Source organism: Astyanax mexicanus, chromosome 8 (genome assembly GCF_023375975.1).
Source record: "Astyanax mexicanus isolate ESR-SI-001 chromosome 8, AstMex3_surface, whole genome shotgun sequence".
NCBI classification, from domain to species: Eukaryota; Metazoa; Chordata; class Actinopteri; order Characiformes; family Acestrorhamphidae; genus Astyanax; species Astyanax mexicanus.
Window position 1 is genome coordinate 16,326,107 of NC_064415.1, and position 24,080 is coordinate 16,350,186.

At 36.5% G+C, this 24,080-nt stretch overlaps 1 protein-coding gene across 2 annotated transcripts in view; it reads right to left on the reverse strand.

Moving 5' to 3' along the window:
* The window catches only part of tnfsf10l (TNF superfamily member 10, like), a 48,454-nt gene that overhangs the window by 8,924 nt on the left and 15,450 nt on the right, over positions 1-24,080 (reverse strand). The window contains exons 3-4 of one of the 2 annotated variants that reach the window (XM_007250186.4): positions 5,285-5,321; positions 3,800-3,889 (exon numbers count right to left, since the gene is read on the reverse strand). In XM_007250186.4, coding sequence (XP_007250248.1) covers positions 3,800-3,889; positions 5,285-5,321 — 127 coding nt within the window. Of the gene's footprint in view, positions 1-3,799; positions 3,893-5,284; positions 5,322-24,080 lie in introns of both variants that reach the window. The other variant, XM_007250185.4, reaches the window with a different exon arrangement.

The window sequence follows — 24,080 nt, forward strand, 5'->3', positions numbered from 1 at the left end:
AGAAAAGTGAAAAAACAGCAGCATGTCAGAAAAGGAGATAAGGAGGACAGAAAAGGGATGAGAATAAGGAAGCGACGAGTATTAATGATGAGTGGTTAGGGGAAGGCATGGTATGCAGGAGTCAGGAAGAATAATGCCCTGTGCAAACGAGGAGAATAGACTGAGGAATGAGCGAGGGGGACGCAGGAGGGATTCACAGAAGGTTATACAAACATAAAGTGTCCCATTCCTCAGTGAAGATCAATAGATTAGATAGGGACAGGCCTTTGATTCATATTCCTAAGCTCTAATGTATCTCCTCTCCAGGCTGACGGGGATACAGAGGGAAGGCCACAGATGAGCAGCAGATGTCTAGTTTTACCCTTTTCATTTCTGCTCCAGTGATCTAAACAGTTTCAGGACTGTGGCGCTTTTAGCTCTTTGTACTTTGACAGAAAACACCCGTGTATGACGTCTATGAATGATCCATTATTATGCTGTATGGTATATGGTAATCTGCTGATGCCTGAAGTCATGTTTTTGAGTTATGGTGCATCTGTTCAGAATCAAACAGGAAAACGCTAGAAGAGAAGAAACTGGAGCGCACTCTGAACTCATTTCCAGTGTAATGATCAAACTCGTGACTCGCGCCGTTCAAACACAGTCAGTTTGGCCTATCTTTCTATTTCTTTATGGTTTTCCTGGTTCCATAGGTCAGCTATTACATCTGTATTATACTGTAACGTATGGATAAGATAACAATGAAACGTGACCTCTATAGCCTTCATATTGGCCTCTTTTCTAACTGTTGTTATTATGAGTATTAAAATAAAATCATGTCTCAAGGCCTTTATCACACTTATGTGTGCAAAATCACCGTGAAGAAATACTTCTTTTTTTTTTCCTCACTAAGGACCACAAATTAGCAATTCCTGATTATTTATTTGTTAATTTTTACTGTGACGTGGATCTTTGCCATGCTTATATGACAGAAATGCAATTTTTTTATTCAAATAAATGCTCAAATTAATCACAATGGGCTTAATTCACTTATATCCTTTAAATACAGGATTTTAAGAAATAGCGTGCTTGAGAAATTTCCCAACAAAAAACTCTAAATCAAATCCATGATGTGCTTTTAAACTGCAGGACTGTACACAGCTCTGCTCTTATAATTATTATTGTTATTATTAAATCAATCTCAAATACTGTAAGAAAATCCTTGGTACCACTTTAAAATAAGGCTCCTTAATTAAAGGTTTATAAATAGTGTATAAAAGAGTTTATTAATGGTTATTAACTAATTAAGTTATAAACCATTAATAAGCAGTTACAACACATACGTTGGAAGGACAACAGTAGCCTTTAATGTACCAAATGGTGATTCCGCATTTATTTATACTGTTAAAGTAATAATTAACCTTTCTTTTACTAACTTTATTTATTTAGCTATAATAACATATTAAATGACTAAACTGACTTTCTATATTATTTTATTACATGTTAAAAAAAAATTTTTTACTCTTGACCTAACTATTTATGTTATGTATGTGCTTAATAATGATCGTTTAAAGTGTTTACAACCTAATTTATAACCATTAATAAACTCCTTTATAAACTATTTATAAAGCCTTTATAAAGATGCCTTATTTTAAAGTGGTACCAAATCCCCCTGAATGTCAGAATTAGGGCTGTACAATATATTGTTTCAGTATCGTTATCACAATGCGCATATGTGCAAAAGCCACATATAAGGCATATAGGGCAAATTACACCATACATATCTCTCTATTTTTCTTTAGATTATCTAAATCTAATCTTTGATATACACATACCATCATTAATATAATGATATACTGTGTCATAGATTTCTTGGGATCTCTGGTTAAAATTATTGTATTATTTTTTTAGTAATGTAATGTGTAGTATATTGTAGAACAACCCAAATATCACACTGCCAGTTTTTTTCTTAGTATCATGCAGCCCTGTTCACTATTCCTGTAAGTGGGTTTATTTCTGTGTGCTCTGCATATCTTAACCAATCACTGTTTCTCTGTGGGTGTTTTGATGACTCAAGGTTTTTACGTAATCCAACGTTTACATTTTATAAAGTTTAAATAGTTTAGAAATCAATATTTGATGCAATAACCGTGGTTTTTAAACACAGTTTTCATGCATCTTGTCATGTCCTCCTCCACCAGTCTTACACACTGCTTTTGGATAACTTAATGCCACTCCTGGTGCCTGTGGCCTGCCGTGTACCAAATAGTGATTCCACATTCATTTATACTGTTAAATAAATCATTAACATTTCTTTTATTAACTTTATTCATTTAACTATAAGAACATATTAAATGACTAAACTGACTTTCTATATTATTTTATTACACAATAAAAGTTAATAAAAAGTTATTTTTAGTCTTGACCTTACTATTTATGTGTTGTGCTTATTAATATGTTTTACATTAAAGTATTTACAACTTAATTTATAACCATTAATAAACTCCTTTATAAACTATTTAGAAAGGAGCCTTTTTTAAACTGGTACCAAATCCCTGTGAATGTCGGAATTAGGGCTGTACAATATATTGTTTCAGTATCATTATCACAATGTGCACATGTGCAATAGCCACATATAAATCATATAGGGCAAAGTTTTCATGCATCTTGTCATGTTCTCCTCCATCAGTCTTACACACTGCTTTTGAAAAACCTTATGCCACTCCTGGTGCCTGTGGCCTGTGATCTCTGGTTAAAATCATTGTATTCTTTTTTTCAGTAATGTAATGTATAGTATATTGTAGAACAACCAAAATATTACACGGACAGTTTCCCCCCCAGTATCAAACAGCCCTGTTCACTATTCCTGTAAGTGGGTTTATTTCTGTGTGCTCTGCATATCTTAACCAATCACTGTTTCTCTGTGGGTGTTTTGATGACTCAAGGTTTTTATGTAATCCAACAAAAGTTTAAATTCATAAAGTTTTAATAGTTCAGAAATCGATATTTGATGCAATAACCCTGGTTTTTAAACACCATTTTCATGCATCTTGTCATGTCCTCCTCCACCAGTCTTACACACTGCTTTTTTAATTTTATTCCACTCCTGGTGCCTGTGGCCTGTGATCTCTGGTTATAATCATTGTATTCTTTTTTTTCAGTAATGTAATGTATAGTATATTGTAGAACAACCAAAATATCACACTGCCAGTTTTTTCCAGTATCATTCAGCCCTGTTCACTATTCCTGTAAGTGGGTTTATTTCTGTGTGCTCTGCATATCTTAACCAATCACCGTTTCTCTGTGGGTGTTTTGATGACTCAAGGTTTTTATGTAATCCAACAAAAGTTTAGTGTTGTTTTGAAGTAACACAGGCTAATCTTTAACTCATTATGTCTCATTATTCGCTCACCAGAACAGGGCGTGTCTTTATAGCAGTAGTGTAACAGTGTTTTTCTCTGTGTTGTGTGGCTGGCTCTACACAGAATACAAACATACAGTCTCATACAATCCCATAATGATACAGGTAACACTTTACTTTACAGTAAGGGTACATTAATTAGCAGTACTAACTAAATTAATTGACACTACTTAAGACATTGTTCACACATCGTTCTAATTATTTTACTTATGTCTCAATTCATTATTATGTACAACATTCTTAAGCATTAAAATGTAATAATGTTTAAGAATGTCTTGACAATGATTTACTGTTTTACTGTTGTAAGAACTGATATGTGTGATCCTCACTGTAAAGTGTTATCATAACGTGTAATAAACAGAGGAAAGCACATTAAAATCCAAGCTCTTCCCAGCTCACCTTGTAGGCTGCTGAGCGTCAGGTGCGCTGAAGGCCTCTGCGTCACGAACTTTGACCCTGTTGTGTTGTAAGTGCGAGGCATGGTTCTTGCTTCTGGGGAGGAAACAGTAAAATCAGTGCAGCATTCAAAGACATATCAAAAACAAAATCCCTACAACATAGTATTGCAATATTTACAGTAAATAAGTTGTATCGATTCACTGTATCATACCTAAGTATCAATATTTGTTTTGGTATTAAGTACCAGGAGGGAGAGATGATATCAAGGCATAATTAAACAGGATTTATTTACACTCTCTGTAATCAAATAGCACAGATTATATCCTCAATAAGGAAATTTGTCATGATACAATAAAAAAATGTATATATTGTCCAGCTCTATGTGAACATAGCCTTTCATTTCTGTTACTTGTTCAAATGAATCAACAGTTTCAATCTAATATTGGCATTATCCTAAAAATCCTATATCAGTGAGTTTCAGTTTATCATTATTTTACATATATTAAGCCCACAAATACAGCTCTGGAAAAAATATACAAATATATGATTTTTTTTTACCAAATTGAGAAAACTTCTGGAATATAATCAAGAGGAAGATGGATGATCACAAGCCATCAAACCGAACTGAACTGCTTGAATTTTTGCACCAGGAGTGGCATACAGTTATCCAAAAGCAGTGGGTAAGACTGGTGGAGGAGAACATGCCAAGATGCATGAAAACTGTGATTAAAAAACAGGGTTATTCCACCTAATATTGGTTTCTGAACTCTTAAAACTTTATTAAATATAAACTTGTTTTTATTTGTTTTATTATTTGTTTTATTTAAACTTATTATTTTAGTTATTTATTATTTTATTTGCATTATTTGAGGTCTAAAAGCTCTTTATCTTTTTTGTTATTTCAGCCTTTTCTCATTTTCTGCAAATAAAGGCGCTAAATTACAAAATTTTTATTTGAAATTTGGGAGAAATGTTGTCTGTAGTTTATAGAATAAAACAACAATTTTCATTTTACTTAAACATAAACCTATAAATAGCAAAATTAAAGTAACTGATTCAGAAACTGAAGTTGTCTCTTAATTTTTTCCAGAGCTGTAGACTTAAAAATAACACCAGTTCTCCACAACTTGTGCTGTAACTTGTGCTAACAATGTTCTGGTTCAAATGTTCTTTATAATGATTTTAAATGATAAATGATACATTTTTTGACTGTCCTTAACAATAGTGAAATCTACAGTGATACCCTCAAGTGTATGCATTCAGTACACTAAGGGACATATACTTTTTTATTTTTTAGTTATTTTTTTATTTTTATTTTTATTTTTTTTCACATTATATCATATTACAATATTTAGTACTATACACAGCATTTATAAATCACTATAGAACTTCACCATGTTAATATGGCATTGTAAGTCTATATCTACATTAGGGGACCTCTAGTGATAGCCCCCTAATGAGCGCTTGCAGTGTTGTGACACTCACCTTGTAATGTGTGTTTGGAGATTATGTTCTCTGTGACCTGTGACAGACATAAAAAAAATACCCCATTAGTGCTCAGTGACTCACCAGATTCCCGGAAATCATAACCCGTCTGAAGATATGTGATCTGCTCCCACTGAGTTTCCATCTGGCAGGTGGCTTTCAGCAACCTAACACAACATGTTTCAGTTCCCTCACTACTTTTCTTCACTGGCTCTCTGCCTCATGTCTCTCACACGTGTTCCATCACTGCAGACGCTCACGCTTATCTCAGCTTCTCCAGCAGCGGGGCTGCGTTAGCATCCATTACACAGCAGAAATGGGACACTTCCTTTTTCTCAGCCCCTAACTCGGCCCATAGGCTTCATCTTTTCTCCTGTGTTATCGTTTCCCCTGAGGTCCACTTATGATGTTTGGTTGTTTTACGTGCCAGAAGTGGTTATCATTCACTTTAACATGACCATTTCCATCCCTTTATTATCCCTCAGAAATAAACAGGCTGTTCCAAATGATGTGTTTTGATTGGTTGAACTTGAAAAGCACTGCAGGCGGCAACACTTCTTATAACTTTAACATATAAGGGCAAAAAGAGGCTAAAGTTTTATATGATAAATAAGAGGATGTAAAAGTTAGGAATATGTTTTGTTAAAAATATGGCCCTAAAATAACAGTAAAAGTCACAGAATTGTAAGCTATTTATGCGATAATAATATTTTTGGTGATATGCCAAAACACTATTTTAAATAATCCCAAGAATATACTACAGTATACAATAAAATACAAAAAAATACTTTTATACAGTATTACAATATTAAACATTTATTATAAATAAAAAAAAACTGTAAATTTTGTCTATTTGTGTATACAAGAGTAACATACCAATGTTTTATATTAAATAATAATAGTGTAAAAAAAATTAATAATGTAACATAAAAATGAAGTAATAAAGTATTTGTACTTAAATATTTTCAACAATTTACCAACATGCTAAATTGTATGCATATAAACTGTAATCATAAACTATATAATTTACAAAAAAATACCATTAAAGCTTCAGAGCGAAAAGCTAAACAAAATAGCCAAATCGTTTTTTTTTCACACAAAGCTGCTTTTATCACAATAATTGTAGAATAATAATAATGAATTATTCATGTATGATACGATAAAGTAAACAACGCTTTTTGTGACATAAAAAAAATAAATAAATAGTGGCCACTGACCAGTTTCTAATAAATTATTTTTTATATACATATATATGAGTTTAAATACTACAGCTATACTGTTGATTTTTTAAAATGTAAGGTAATATTATAAAAATAAATTTCTCATTTGCATTAAACTCCATATTATTTATATTTTTAAGTGGTGGCAGCTGGTAATGGAAACGTGGGGCCTGATGTAGTTCAGAATGCCTGGAAAAGGGTTTTTCTGGGGGCTGCCTTGCTCGAGGGCAAATTTGCAGTAACCTGTGACTGCCGTATTTAAACCCGTCGCCCTCCAGCATCCACTTCATTTGTACCTGTCACACTGACCGGGATTTGAACCAGCAACTTTCTGCATAATGGGCTTCCTCCACTGCCTGAAGGCCCGTCCCGACCCCATATTTAACCATGTCCTAACCCTGCGCTCGGGCAGCAGATTAAAGTAATCAGAGGAATAATGACTTTCTAAATATATAGCAGTGAAATGGGAAATTTCACGTTATATCTAAAGCATAAATGCTCAGTTCCGCTCATTACAACAAAAAGTAAATAATATGACGGGGATTTTTTCTGCAGTTGCCCGGAAATAAGCGTTTAGAACACAGAGTTATGCCATCTGTAATGTATGAGGTCATACTGTGAAACATGTGTCTCTAAAACACTGTGTATGAAAATCTCTGTGTTCTGGTGTCGAGTGTCTAGACCTGACCACGCTCACAATGGTGGGAAAATAAAAAGAGGAGTGCGACTAGAAAAGCAACATTTCAAAAACACGACTCGAGAGCTGAAGAATTTCTCTACCGCCGGTCACATTTCACATTACATTCAAGTTACTAAGTAGCCTGTCAAAGTTCAGCAAAGACACTCCTCAGTTCTGGAGAAGAAAGTGCTGTTCTTCTTCTTTTAGCTCACAAAGAAGAAGAACATTAATTTCACATAGAATTAACTGGATCTGTTATGATTACTCAACTTATTCTGAGTAATCTGCTTTTTCTTTAGTGAGAAACAGAAACAGTGTGGTGGATACTTCTATTTATGAGCCACAATTCATATATTTTTAAAGATATATCAGCATGTGATAAAAGTATTTTTAAATCAATTTTATAATAGTGGCACCCTTTTTGTGCTATATAGATTTTTTTAAGGTTCAGTAACCCCTCTGTAATGTAAATTGTAATACATGGCAAAAATGTTAAGCATAGTTTTCTCAATAAACAGTGTTTTTGGCTCAATTAATATTATTTAATGAATATTTAGCATAATAAAAAAAATGAAATAATAAAAACTTTTAAACAATTCACTCCATTTTTAGACATATTTCTGTACACTGGCAAAAACTAGACTGTTACTTTTTGAAATATAGATTAATACATATTAATTATATATTTATCTTAAATATTCATTATATATTTTGTTCAGAGTGAAGAGAAGAATCATGTCACCAGGTAAAGAAGTCATAAACTCATAGTTTTGTAAAATTAAATTTTATTTAAAATTAATTTTACCTTATTAATCCTGTATTAACGAGTATCTCCAACCTGTATCTCCATTTCTGGTGTTTTTTTTTTCTTTTTTCACATAGTAAAATCAGCAGTGGATCTTTACATTGTGTTCAACGACCAATAGGAATGCTCCAAATGCAACATGAATTATCAGAGTTCGAGCGATGCCTGATAGTGGGTGCCAGATGGACGGGACATTCCATATCTGAAGCTGTGCGGGCATTTAACATTCCAGTGTGACGTGTGCACCAGGAATATGTGCTAGAAGGCATTAACCACCCACAGAGGACCACATTACCCACAGGCCAGTGCAGCATTCTTTAACTTCCATAGGCACAGGGAAAAGGCAGAAGTCATGGGAATCGGTAGTAGTTCCTGTCCCGTGACTTTTGGCCAGTCAGTGTACATAACACTTACACACATACATATATGCATATATAAATGGACTGTTTCACCAATACTGCTACCACTGCTGAGCTTATTAATGGTTATTATAAGTATAATTGAGCAAAACAGTGAACTTTAACAGTGTTAAATTGTTAATGTGATGTTAAGGAGACAGTAGTTTTGACCAGAAGAGGATGATTAGGTTTACACCTGGTTGCTTCCTCCATATTGAGTATCAAGATTATATCTGGATAAGGCTTATACACATAATAATCCTAGTATAAACACACCTAAAACGCTTTTATAACACATTCAAGTTCGATCACTTAAACAATCCACTTTATAGGTGATTTGATATACATTTGAGCCACATGCTGTAGCAGTGTAAACACATCCATCTTTCCAGAACACTTTCAACAACCAAAACTCTTGCAACCAAAACTTACCAAATGGCGATCATGTTTTAGTTTGATTACTACTGACACAGCTGACTAAAGATTGTACAATAATTATAGTGTTTAAAAGTTTATTTTGTATTTTTTTCCCTAATACATGTTGTATTTTCAATAAAGTGCTGCTTTATGATATTTCATAAATATCTGATTTACAAGGAAAAGACAAGTTGAATGCTGGACAAAATATTCCTTTTGATATGAGAACATGATTATCTTTGTGTACTATTGGAAGCATTTTCTTCTTTTTAAAAAAAAACCAAAACAATAAAGATAATGTTGGAAAAAAAATCTAATCTGGATAAAATCCAGATACTAATTACATTAAGTAACCAGGTGTAAACAGGCTAAAGGGTTTCTTTCTCCAATTTTGTGGATTTTTTTTATCTTTGGCCTTTGGCTTGCTCACTAAGGGTTCTATATTTTACCGGTGAGTTTCCGTTTGTATATACACTAAGCTTATATAGTGGTGAACCTAAATCATACACCTCTGACTGCAGTTTCCCTTTCTTTTCCGCTCCAGCTCTGTGATGTTATAAATGTTTTTAGGGCTGCTGCAATTTCAGACCTTTGTTCTTTGGCAGAATTCACCAGTTTACAACCTGTATGAGTGAGCCATTACAGTGCTGAATGTTATCTAATAATCTCCTGATGAACTGTAGCCACGTTTTTGCGAGGTCTGCTGCATCTGTTCCCTACTGTAACTATAGTTATATACATACGGAAAGCCTGCACATCGGCTTAATCTAAACATTTCTCTTTCTCTTCTGTTTCTAAGTGCACTTGTTAAAACAAATGCAGCTTCTCTTCGGCAAAGTTTAATATCAGTCCTTCTTTATGATTTCATCCTTCCCTTATCTGTTTATATTCCCTCTTCCAGATGTAGAACTCCCTTTTTTCCATCCTTCTTTCCTCTCCTCCGTCTAGCCTGCAGCCCGCTGTGTGAGTCAGCTCTGGAAACTCTGTTGATGTTGGCGCTTTGCGGCGCCTCCATTCATCAGACTTTAAAGCGCCCACACACTCTCTAATGTGACATAATCTCTCAGAGACAGCAGGAGAGACGAAGGACTGACCCGTGCTTGCCTCTCTACAGCTCAGGGGGGTGCCCAGCTGCGGTCCAGGACGGATGGGGTCCCGCGCTGTTAGCACGTCGCTACATTAAAGCAACACTTCAGCATTTTTCAGCCATATCTGTGGGCCGCATCTGTAGAGTACATTTAGCTAATATGGAAAATAGTCATTTAACATGTGTATACACACTGTATATGTACTGTATGTGATGTATGCTCTGAGTGCCTGCTCTGATTTGGGTCTCAAGCTGAATTACTTGTTATTACTTATAATTTAAGGGTTATAAAGGAGTTGGAATCCCGTTCATGTAACTTGCCATCAGCTACCAGAGCCCTGAGAGAGCACAGTTGGCCTTGCTCTCCCTGGGTGGGTACATGGCACTCTCTCCTACATCACTTCAAAAGGGTGATGTTGATCAGCACAAGGCATCTGTGAGCTGATATATTAAAACCGAGTTGCTGCGCGTTCCTCTGTCTTCACATGTATCAGAGGAGGCATGTGCTAGTCTTCACCCTCCTGTTGTTGGGGCATCACTAGTGGTAGGGCCACTCCTAATGAGTAGGTTGGGTAATTGGCCTTGTATAGTGGGAAGACAATGGGATGAAAAGAATAAAATTAAATTAAAAAAAAGTTGTGTTTTTGACATAAAAAAGTGTTTCCAATTATGACCTCTTAGGTTTGGGAGCAAATGGACAATTGAAACTTGAACATTGTTTAAGTTTAAAATCAACAGAATTTAGCATTTAATCCTGCTGAACTGTTGGGTTTTAGGTTGATTTGCTCAAAGGCATAAAACCAAGGGTTTAGGAGATAGAACTACAAAATTGTAGTCTTTAAACCATGTCTGTTTATGTAATACTTAAAACTCCTATTTAAAATAAAGTGAGATAACATTTTTTCATAATATTCCATCATATACAGACATTTTTTTACCTTTAGACGTGTGGTGAGAAGTGTAACAGCTGTAGTTTAAGCTACATTCACATCACCAAGCTGAAATAACTTGGTTTTGACTTTTTTGCTGTTACTGTTACACAGATCTGTGTGGACATGTCAAATCTGATCTTTTCAAACCAGATGAGCTAAATTCAATCTAGGTTTGAGTCAGATTTGAGACATTTTGGCCTGCTACGTGAATTTAGCTCAAACTACAGCTGTTACACCTCTCACCACAGGTCTAATGTCTGTATATGACGAAATATTGTGGAAAAAAAGTTTGCTGACTATTTTAAATAAGAGTTTTAAGTATGATATAAACAGATGTGGTCACCAGTGAATGTTTAAGTGCTTAATTTTGACTCTCCTTTGTGTACCCAAGCAGCAGTAGTATATGCACAGCTGTGTAGGTACAGCCTGTGTTCATGCTTTCTGGTTTTTCTGTTTATTATATCACATTTTCTGCCATTAATATCACATTTTACTACACAACAAACACCAGATCACTGTTTAAGCTTAAGAGTCAGATTTTGGTGGAAAGTCAGAAAGCAGATACAAATCACTTACATTTATAAATAGGAAATCAAGATCAAGGATTAAATCCAGTCTTAATTGATTTGTATATTGTAATGTGAACGTGGCTTCAGAACATGTATATTTACAGAATTCAGCAACTGCCCAGTGCTTTGAGTCAGCAGGTTTGTAGTTCTGTTTTAGAGGTACAGATAAACATGTGATAATAGCGGCACTGAGGAATGTTGAGTTCAGTGTCTGATAGAAAAATGCTGTTAGGTATGTTGGCACAGACCATTCATTATCTATCTGATCTAGACTCTGGCCCTCCATTACCAAAACTCACCACTCACCACTGAGTCAGCACCAGCCACCAGCACCAATTTCACACACATGTGACTGATATAGACTGTTACATAATAACCATAACAATAATAACAATAATACTATACTATTATTAGTGTATTACAGCCGATCAGATAAAATCATTTATCAGTCTGCTGCCTGTAGTCTAAAACCTTCTACTACTGCTGTCTCACATCACATGTGTACGTATGTGACAGCATCAGGGAGAGAGATACAGAGAGCTAGACTGTGTATATGTGTGTGTGTGTGTCTCTGCGGGTGTGTACTGTCTGGTTACTGCTGACTTTAATATCTGTAAATGCATGATATAAATGTCCAAGGGTTACCGTCCTGGACAGCGTCCTAAATTATATCATAATGTTATATTACATCATGTAAATCACCCGCTCCATTGAATAAGCATTTCTTTCTCTGTGTCCTAATACTCCCGGCTTTTCCGAGTGGCAAGGCTTTCTGTGCTATATATCTGTGTGCTTCAGTTTAGGACTTAAGCACCTCTTAGTTAAGCACCTCTTAGTTCAGGTTTTATGGAGTCGAATTGAACCTAGCCTTGGAGGAAATTACACAGACGACGGGGATTTGACTTTTTTTTTTTTTTTTTTTTGGTCTAGGCTTACTTTTTTCTGTGTGTGTGTGTGTATCTGTGTGTGAGTGTGTGGTGGGGGATTTATAGACTACAGGGCTCCAAGAGACGAGGGCAGTAGTCGGAACTAAAAATGTGCTTCAGTAATAACAGTAAACAAACACAGCATTAAACCTTTCACCCCAAACAGAGAGAGGAGAAAAATAAAGAGATAAAGAAACTGGAAAGAGTTTCTTCTTCATAAAAACGAGAGGAAGATCTCAGATATGTTTTTCTGCTTTGTCAGGACAATCATATGTAGACATCTCATATATATTGCATACATATGCACTCACTGTTAAAAAGTTGGTTGCAAAAATAGTAGAGGAATCGCAATGCTATTTGGAAGGAAAAAAAAAAGACCAGGAACAATAAATGATTATGGATTGAGACTACCCGTAATGAGAGCAACTTTTGGTCATATTTATTAAGCTATATGTAAAGAAATAGTGTGAAATGCATATGGAACAATATGTGCCACATAATTCGACATAGAGCTAAAGAGGTTCCTAATGGGGCCTTGTGGGAATTATGCCATATTCTGTGCATCTTAAATATTCTCAAAGTTGCTGCAGATTTTTTTCAGCAGGTTTAGCAGTATTGGATTGGAGTGTTGATATACAGCCACTTACATTGTTTAGACTTACCATTTTTAATTTTCAAGGCTCCACAGCATGTCTCAGGTAGTTCATGGCAGAGCATTTTAAAATGGAGAGAAAGGAAAAACGCACAAGCTCTGGGCTGAGCCAATACAACAATTTGGACTGTCGTAAAAAGGAAAAAAACAGTGGTGTACTAATAACCAGACTCTGAACAGGTTGGCCAAGGGAAACAACAGCAGTTAATTCCAGAAACACTGAAAGAGCTGTGAAGAAAAACCCAAAAACAACAGCCAGTGGTTTTTACAACAATCTCCACAGGGCAGCAGGAAGGAAGAGTTGGAGTGTATAGCAAAGAACATAAGAACTGGACTTACAGTTCCAAAACATTCCAGCAGGACTTTATTATATGCAGTAATATGTTGAGTATGTGTTATTTACTCAGTATTTTCAATGTCTTAGTCTACATGAATATCTACACACAAAATTATTATGTATTTTAAATATGTGCACTGATTTGCCAAATGTCATGGGACAGGAACTAGTATCATACTATGGCTATGGCTTTTTCCATGTTTCCTATACTCTGAAGAACACTGCTCTGGCCTGCTGGACATGTGTGTGGGGTCTTCTATTATAATTACCACACACAGCACTGTCAACTGTGGGTGGTAATGTCTTCTATTAAATATTTCCCAGTACACCCAGTACACATGTGACACTGTGGTTCGAAGAATGGTAAATGTCCACACAACTATAGAAATGGAATGTCTCATCCGTCTGGACTCACCCACTATCACATCTCGCTCAATAACTTTTACTCGATAATCCATATCGCCTTACCATAAGCACACTGGCCAGTGTTTAACCTCACTCACAAGAAAATGCCTCACAACTTATACAGGTATTCAACTGGTGGTTCCCATTTTTATAAGGCTGTTCCATGACCATGTCCCTATAAGCATCTGTATGTAATACATGTTTGAACAAAAATGGTCCTACTTTATGAAGTACGATTTTTACAATTATCATAGTTTTTCCTACAAAGTGAGGACATTTTGTCCTGAAAATGTACAAAAACCAACACACACAAACACACACACACCGCTGAGAAAGCGATTAGCCTCCACCCCGGCTGACTGTAGCAGATACAGCAATCTAATACTTTAATATGAGTGTGTGGTTGGGAATTGCAGCCAGTGTTTTTCTGTTGTACTGAACCTCCTCCACACAGTTATAATCTTCTAGGAGGAGCATTAATAAACTCTCTGTTACTGATACTGACTCTAGAATAAATTCAGTGAGTCAGTGATAAATCTCAAATGGCACGATTGCTCTTCATTGGACGCCCTGGTAGATCTGAGATGGATAACACACTTGTGACTATGGCTGTACCATCGAATCAGTCGAATCAGATTTTACCAAGTAATATGAATATTCAACTATTTATACATGTCTTTTTCCTTATATAACTTTTTATTAATCAGAAAATTCCAGTGATTGAGTTCCAGTGGACGTATCACGGGAGTCACAGGGACATAAAAAAAAAAAAATTGAATATGATTAATGGTCTGTATTGCAGCCTAAATTAATTTCCTGTATATATGGATTTGTGGAATAATCAGAAAAATAGCACACTTATGTCTAATATATACACTTATAATTTTACTAATATTAAGATTGATAAACAAATAAATGCACAATTGAGACATTTTAAAATAAATTCACAATACTGTCCACTACATTACAAAATACATAAACTCTCTTATTTAACAGTATGAGCCTCCTGTACTTCTTCTTTCTTTATCTTATAGCATAACAAAACTGAACATAAGTTAAACTGAATTAACAATTGTGATTATTCAATTTTAAATTATTCCATTATTTTTACATGAAAAGAAGAAAGGTAGGCCTGAAACAAGTTTAAGGAAAGTCACAGTTTTTGTCTGCAGGCTTATTAGGTGACTGTGCTTCTCTTTGAATAAAAATAAAGAAAAGAATATCTCTGATACAGGTAAAATATTGGAGATAATAAAGTAAATAGTTGTGTCTCTTTTTACTCGGCCACAAACATCTCTTGGTACCTTTATAAAGGGTTTATAAATCTTTTACAATTAGTTTATTAATGATTACTAATTAGTAGGCCTGTAACGGTATAATGTATTCGTACCGAACCGTACCGAACAGACCTTCGGTACGGTACAGTGCTGTACAGAACGAATACAGTCAGTTTATATGTTCTACACTAGGTCTGTGCCTGTTGCTACATGTGGCTATTTCATATTCATTAGATGCCAGTACGTGATTGGAGTAGTAAAGGGGAGGTTATTTGATATGTTTAAAGCAACTCTTTCGTGATTCGTGCTCTTGTGACCATGTGGGGGTGATGTCGCGCGGCGAACCAATCAGTCAAGCCTTTCCTAACCACGCTTCAAAACACATTTGATTTTAATTTAATTTATAATAGTACCAAGCAGCACTTTGAATGTATTAACTGTTTCAGTTTGTTTATTGGCAATTTTTTGGTTAAATAAACAACACGCTGGTTGGTTCTGCATTTTGTTCCCATACTGTACCGAAAATGAACCGAACCGTGACCCCAAAACCGAGGTACGAACCGAACCGTGATTTTTGCATACCGTTACACCCCTACTAATTAGGTTGTAAATGCCTTAAAAATCATTAATAATCAGTTACAACACATACTTAGAAAGGGTAACAAGGATCTGTTGTTTGCCAAATAATGAACCCACAGCCATCTATATTGTTCCCCTTTCTATGTTTGTGTTATAACTGATTATTATTAATGATTTTTAAGGCATTTACAACCTAATTAGTAACCACTATTAAACTAATTGTAAACCATTTATACACCCTTTATAAAGGTAGTCTTATTTAAAAGTGATACCCATCTATTAGATCTGAAATGAAAGATTGTGCAGGCTTATATAAGATAACTTGCCTGTTTGGAGTGGTTTGTTGTGTTTGACATTACGAAAAGAGAAGCAGAATGTGTATTTAATTTTGTTGATTTAGATTTTTCTAAAAGTCTTTATACTTTTTACTTTTTTTCTGAGATATCATTATTGCTAGCCCAACTCAACAGTGAACCACCAGTGCATGTTTTCACATTTTTTTAAATCATTTTCAAGGTGAACTTGAAATTAATGAGACTGACTGACATTTTAACCAATAATTTGACTGTCAGGGGGGCGGCCCTACTTATGGCACTGTGGCACTGCATCAGCATGTGAGCTGCAGAGCTCTGGCTGTCTCTCTCTCTCTCACACACACACACACACACATGGACACAATGCATACACAAACAGAGATTAAAGCAGCTTGTACTGGACATCCTTGTTTCTCACAAACACGCACACTCAGTACACACACATTGTGCATTTGTGCTTTGTTTGTGTGTGTGTGTGTAACGGTCGGTGCAGTTTCCTGGCATTCTTGGCTGCAGACTGAGGTCCATTCCTCTGTCCTGCTCTGTTTCACTTCAACAGAGGCACTGTGGTGCTGCTCTCACGCTGGACGCTGGGTATGGTAGGGGCAGCTTGTGAGCTGGATCAACACGACCTCTTCAGATATTCCTGTGTGCTCTACACAGACAGGGCTGAAGAGCCTTGCGTGCAGCATGCTCTCCTCATTACAGACTGATCTAAACACCAAATTACCAAAAAAGGCCAAAAAATGACAAAACAAAGGACTAAAGGAACAAACAAAAGAAGTTTGCCAGAGAACCAGAACTTCTGGAACAATACTGTCCACAAAAAAAACAACATGCTGCCTCTTTCTGGGGGTGGATGCCTGTGCTGTGAGAGAAACTGTGGCAATATATTCTATATATTTTTAAAGTTGAACTTATTGCAAACACACAGCTTGTCTAGACCCTGAAGCAGATTTAGGTACCATGGCTAAGGCCAGGCATGTTCTAGAGGGGAGACTAGCAGTGGTCCAGCAGTGGAACTGTGTTCTCTGGAATAATGGTGCTCCATCCATTACTTTTGGGAAGAGTTGAGGACTTTGAGGGTATGATGAGGTGGGGTGCTGATCACTCAACGACCCCAAATCCTCACAAGGCTCCAAATATCGTATAACATTTTCCCAGTTAGACAGTAGAGATAGTCATTCCAGATAAAAATATTTTTATAATTCCCTTAATTTTGTTAGAAACAATAAATGAACAGGTATCCCAATATCAATTTTGTGTACACACAAGAACACATGATATAATGTGTAAGTGTTTTATATGAGCAATTTCCATTAATTCTTCTTAATTAAAGTATAATTAAACAAGAATAAGTCTTAAACTTACATTAAGGTGCTAATATTCCCATTTTGTATTGCACTAAATGAATTAATAATGTAAAAGTAAAATATTTAACAATGATTCCCTTGCTGAATTGGAGTTAATATGTTAGGCCTGCGCTTATACAACTTTATGAGTATAGTAAGAGGAGTATATTATGAGTGTGTAGGAGTATGATTTTCCTCTCGGCTCTGATTTTGAGGTAAAGAGGAAGTGATTTGTTTCAGACGAGGGAAAGTCGTGCCTCATTGTGAGCTTGTTTGTTTAATTTTTTATTACTTTATTCCTGCAGTACAATCGCTTTTAAAATGAGCCTTTTTTTTTTGCTCCAGTCTGTTGAATGTGTTTTGATGCCTGAGGGTATTTTTCATTAATATTAAATAATGCAGTAGAACAGTACAACATACTGTATTTTTATTTTACATCTTTTATATATAATTGGTATTTCTGGTATTGTAGTGAATAGAAAATCACTGCTGTTGCCCACCACCACTGCTCATCTGGTACCTATTCAGTGCGTCCCCTTTAGCTTGAGGCTACTCAACGTTTATTTCAACAGTTCATGCTGAGTGTTAAAGATGTGACAGATTGTCTTTAATCTTGACAGTACAGAAAATGCTATGCTCCCTCTCTTGCTCTTTCTCTCTCTCTCATTTTAGTTCTCTCTCTCTCTCTCTCTCTCTCTCTCTCTCTCTCTCTCTCTTTCCCCCAGAAGGTCGCTCTGTTGCGGGTTGGTGAAATCTGACTCTAAGTAATACCAGCTCTGAGCGCTCTGGACGTTTTTTGGCAAGAGGTGAGCCATCATGTTCTCCGCAGCAGAGCAACACGAGAACGCCAGCCGGCTCAGACTCCATCACTTTATTAATTTCTGCTCTTTTTTCCCCCCTTTTTTCCCTTTTACCCCTTTAATTCACTCTAACTCTTATCCCCCCACGTTCTCTCGCATCTCCGTTGTTTACGTTAGCAGCCCTCATGCACATTCTCTGTTCACTGTGATCTCATTTCTTTCCCTTCATCTTTTTAAAGAAAGAGAGGAAAAATCCCCTCCCTCTCTTTCTTTATTGTATAAGTCATCTCCGTCACCAAAATACTCCAGCACAGTCTGTGGGGTATAGAGACAAAGGATAATGGAAGACAGAGGTATAGTTGGCATATGCTGCTTGTGCAGTAAGTAGAACGTGCTGTAAGCAGAGCATTAAGAACATGTCCAGAAGTTTGTATAATAGTGATTTGATCTCTACCTTCCCCAGCCCCTGCCTCTTTTGATGTGATTGGTCAGGGGTTACACAGGAGGTCTATTACTCCATTAAAACACAATTCCAATGCTGTGTGAGCCCAATGCTTGTCTGAAAGCTTACAGACATGGTAAAACAGAGCTATATACTCTAGCAGAAAATAAACTTTTAAACATTCCTCAATCCTCAGGTACCAGAAATACCTATAGAATGCGTTACAATTCACAGTGAAAAAAAGTATGGTAATGCAATGCAATGGCAATGCAATGGATGGTAATGATTGTGACCGGAAGCATCTGGTTAGAATTGTCTATGAATTCATAGCTTTCATGGGACACAATACTACAGGTTGAGTCAAAAGGCACAAGACACCCATTTAGTAGTATTCAGATATAATTCTCCCTTCAATACTGAAATAAAACGGTAAGTTTCTTTAATTTTACAAAATTGAAAACCATTGGAATATAATCAAGAGGAAGATGGATGATCACAAGCCATCAAACCAAGCTGAACAGCCTGACTGTTTGCACCAGGAGTGGCTTAAAATGATCCAAAAGCAGCGTGTAAGACTGGTGGAGGAGAACAGGGCAAGATACATGAAAGCTCTGCTTCCTTTTTGTTACTTTTGTATTTTGAATTTGGGAGAAATATTGTCTGTAGTCTATAGAATAAAACAACAATGTTCATTTTACTCAAATATAGACCTATACATAGCTAAATCAGAGAAACTGATTCAGAAATTGAAGTGAAATATCATTAAAATTTGGAAAGTCTTTTATGACAGTAACATTTTTAATATGCTTCAAGACATAAATATTTTTTTAGATTTAAACCTGTTAATAAGATAAGGTTCTGGTGGATGTGTAGTGCTGCTCCTGAGCGGGTTATGCCTGAGGACGGAATGCTTGCTCTGTGATTTAATGAGTCATTAGGTGAATCTGAGATGGACGTGGGACTGCGACAGGGGGACAAAAAGTCCCATTGAGCGAGGAGGGAAATTGAGCCTGGATTTAGGGATTTTGGAAGGGCTTTGGCAGCTCCTCCTCTGCCCCGTCTCTCTCTCTCTCTCTCTCTCTCTCATTCTCTCTCCCTCTCTCTCTTTCTCAGGTGGAGTTATTGCCTATGATATTTACTGGCGCTGGAATGCTGATGTTATCTGGGCTCCAGCCGCGCTGCAATTCGCCTCGCTCCTCACTCCGCTGTCTGTAAGACTGCTCACTTCCCTGCGCCGGCCTATCACTGCCCTGGCCCTGTGTAAGTCTCCACAGACAGAGGCGTCTGCTAAACGAATAAACTGTGAGCTGAACTCTCGCTGGATATGACTCTGACCCACCAAATCTGATCTCTCTCTGTCTTGGCCTGACATCAAAGCCCAATGAAGGCCATGGTAAGCAAGAGAGTAACAATGCCTCACTCCACTGTACACATATGCGTGTGTGTGTGTGCATATGTGTGTGTGCATGCTGAGTCCTAGGGAGATTAAAACAACACCTCCCTGCTGCCCCCAGGACTGTGTACAATCTGCAGGCTGCTATAGTTAGTAATATGTACAAGAGAGAGACATCGAGTTCTTTCAGTTTTTTCCCCATTCTTCCTTAATAACTACCAGGTGTGCTGGCATTCCCAGCATTCTGAATGCCTACACTTAATCAAGCTCTCTCTCTCTTTCTCTTTCTCTCTCTCTTTCTATCGTTCTCTCCCTCTCTGTCGCCTTTTCTCTGTATTTCGGTCTCTCACTTGCTTTCTCTCACTTTCTTTCCCTTTTTCTTTTGTTCAGTCTCTCTTCTGTGTCTGTCCCTCACTTGCTCTCTCTCCCTTTCTCTTTCTCTCTCTAGATGTTTCCACTTCTCTCTTTCTCTCTCTCTCTCTCTCTCTCTCTCTCTCTCTCTTCCTATCTTTCTCTCCCTCTCTGTCACCTTTTCTCTGTATTTGCTTTCTCTCACTTTCTTTCCCTTTTTCTTTTGTTCATTCTCTCTTCTATGTCTGTCCCTCAATTGCTCTCTCTCTCTCCCTTTCTCTTTCTAGTTGTTTCGACCTCTCTCTCTCTCTCTCTCTCTCTCTCTCTCTCTCTCTCTCTCTCTCTCTAGTAGTTTTAACCTCTCTCTCTCTAGTTCCTTAGTTGTTTCCACTTCTCTCTCTCTCTCTCCATCTATCTATCTCTCGTGTTGTTTCAACCTCTCTCTCTCTCTCTCTCTTTTTCTGTCTCTTTCAGTTTCCACCTATCTCCCTCCATCTTCCTCTGTTGCATTTCTTCTCTTCTCTGTGTAACTTTCTCAATCACATTGTTTTCACCCCTCATTCTTTTTCTCTCACTTTTTCTCTCCCTCTCTTTGTATCATTCTAAAATCTTAAATTCACCCCATCATTCACTCTGTTTCTCTCTCTTGTTCTTTCGCAATTACATGTTTCCACCTTTCTCCCTTTTTCTCTCCCACTCACCTTTCTCACTCTTCCCTTGTTTTAATCTCTCCATCTTTCTCCTTCCTCTGTTGTTCTTATCATATCTTTTCTTATCACACTGTTTTCACGTTTGTTTCTCTGTAACCTCTTTTTGTATCTCTTTCTTGTTCTCTAGTTCTTTCTCTTATATCTTTGTAACTCTCTCCATCACACTATTTTCAACTCTCTCTCTCTCTCTCTCTCTCTCTCTGCAGCTTCTTTCTCTTTCTCTTCTCATTGTATCTCTATAATACCAGGCCTTTTCTTTTGTTCTCATTTGTTTTCCTGTTTTGTGTACAATGTACTATCCTCTCTATCTCTTTCTCTCTGTGCTGGTTGGACCTGTTTCTCTCTCTGCTCTGTACAGTATCTCTCACACACACACACACACACACACACTCATGTGTATGTTTCTATAATCTCCACTATGCACTGTGCGTTTAGGCCTATATAATCCAGACCATCTCTTTCTCTCACTTTTTCTTTTTCTTTCTTTCTCTTTCTCACAATTTCTCTTTCTTTCTCCCCCTCACTATTTCTCTTTCTTTTTCACCCTCACGATTTCTCTTTCTTTCTCTCCCTCACTATTTCTCTTTCTTTCTCTCCCTCACTATTTCTCGTTCTTTCTCTCCCTCACTATTTCTCTTTCTTTCTCTCCCTTACTATTTCTCGTTCTTTCTCTCCCTCACTATTTCTCTTTCTTTCTCACCCTCACTATTTCTCTTTCTTTCTCACCCTCACTATTTCTCTTCTTTCTCTCCCTTACTATTTCTCTTTCTTTCTCTCCCTCACTATTTCTCTCTCTCTATTTCTCTCTCTCTCTCTCTCTCTCTCTCTCTCTCTCTCTCTCTCTCGGGTAGTTTTCCATGCTGGGACAACGACAGAGCTGTGTCCTCATGTTTTTTTTTTGTTGTTTTTTTTCCAGTGACTGACCCCTAACTCGATCCGGGCATTCCTTAAGGGACCATAATTGCATCCATGTCTCTCAGAAGTGGCACATGTGTTTTGAATTAACGGCCGAATGCCTCTGACTCCCAGTCCCAATAAATTGTTTGCAGCCTCACTCAATTAGTAGTGAAAGATTTGACGCTCTGTGCGGCCGGGTGTGTATATCAGCGGGATCGGGAGGGGGCTGCAAGTATGCTGAAATTGAGCTGTTGGGATGGAGGAAGCAGCAGGGTGCCACACAAATTGACTGAAAACAGTTCTGGTCTTGTGTTCAGTACTTGTTAAGGCGTGTATCTGAAACAGCGTGTGCATGAGTGTAATAACAATGCCGTAAAAAAAAAACAGCTTAATGCAACAGTGCTGAGCGATATGACCTCAAGTTAACTAATGAACGATTACTTTAATGGTTGAAGGGCACTGTATTTTTCTGTGGTATAAGCAGCTCGATCTCCTCTGTGTTGCTTTCATGTACAGACTGAATGGTATAACTGGTAACTATAGTATTTTATTTTATTTTAGTAGTTTTTAATGGGACAAAACCTGAACACAGAGTTAAGAAAGTGTTCATCAAATCAAATTAAATACATACAAATACATTAACTTTCTAATTTAGTAACCTTTTTCTTTATTTCATTAATTCAGGTTCTGAATGTTAGTTACAATTATTTTTTGATTACCCCTAGTTTGAAATAATGTAGTGTATTTAAAATAATATACAGATATTTAATAGAGTTAATAGAAATCTTTAGACTTTTTCTCCTTGCAAATATTGTAAAAGTTATTACGTTCATCACCAGAATCACTGATTCACCAAATCATGTGTTGAATGATAACTACAAACAATACTGCTCAACATAAGTTTTAGTCTTTGATCTAATATAAATATTTTTAACACTTTCTTGGCACCTCCCTCCCAGATATGTTATTTTATATATTATGCTTTTTTTATGTGTCTAAAAATTGCAATGTATTGTTCTCTTTAAAAATCGTACATTCAACCTTATCATTCTATCGTACATTCTGCATACGTTTTCAAAAAGATTTTCCACCTGTGTTCTAATTTAAAGTTCAGTGTAAGAATTATTAAAATAGCGTTTTATGTTTCCCACCATCTACATTCACCTTAACATGTTCAGTAATGTTGAGGTCTGGACTTTCCTTAGTAAGAGCTCCTTGATCAGCTCCACATCCTTTCAGACACATGATTTTGAGTAAAACGATGAGGAGGGAAGAGTGCTCACATGGGTGATTAACAGCTTAGATGCTGGTCTTACTTTGAAGTAAAAGATTTTATGATCTGTTATGACTGCTGTCCTATACTGTAAAAATACAGCAGAGTTTTAATTACAGTTTTTATGATGTAGATTGAGCCAAAAGTCTGAGTGACACAAAAGTCTGAGTGACAATAGGTTTTGAGTTGAGTCAGCAAGAAAACATTTAGGGAAATGTTGTTAGCAGGGTTTGTAGTTAAACATGTTTTAGTGCAGGATTTGTTTTTGTAACTTGGTGAGGTGACAGACCTCAGGGATGTAGGAAAGCTTGTATTTCTCTTTATGTCTTTTGTATTTTTCTGTTCTCATGTAAAGCTCTTTGAATTGCCACTGTATTTGAACTGTGCTGTAAAAACAAACTTGCCTCACCTTGCCTTACCTGTTTTTGAAGTGAGAGTGGAGCTTGATTATTTTTTTTTTTTGCTATCTCTCGAAGATGAAAGCTTTAAGTGCTGTTTAACTAAAGGGGACTGTTACGGTGGTCTGTTATGTTTTGTACAGGTGCTAGGAGTCTTTACATCTTTAAATATTTATTGAAACAGCATTGGGTAAGCTTGAAATCAACTAAAAATGGCATTTCCAGTTTCGAATGATGTTTGTGCAGTATTGCGTGTTAAAAAATAACTGCAAAAAACTTTCTCTAAAGGCAGAGTGTGTCTCTATGATAACTAACATGGAAAATGTCAATTACACACAAACACATCAACACACAGTGTATTGCTCACAACTAGCTCACTGCTCAGACTCTGCCACCTCGTGATGTGTGATGCAACAGGAGAAAGTCTTTTCTAAGGGCACAAAACACACAGAATATTCTGTTTACACACATAACTGTAGGCCTGAGCTTTTCAGAGAAGCCATTTGATTCACTCCAGTCAGATTAGAAAAACCATAACCCAAACAGAGAGCTTCTGCACCCAGAAAAGAGTTGATTCATATGA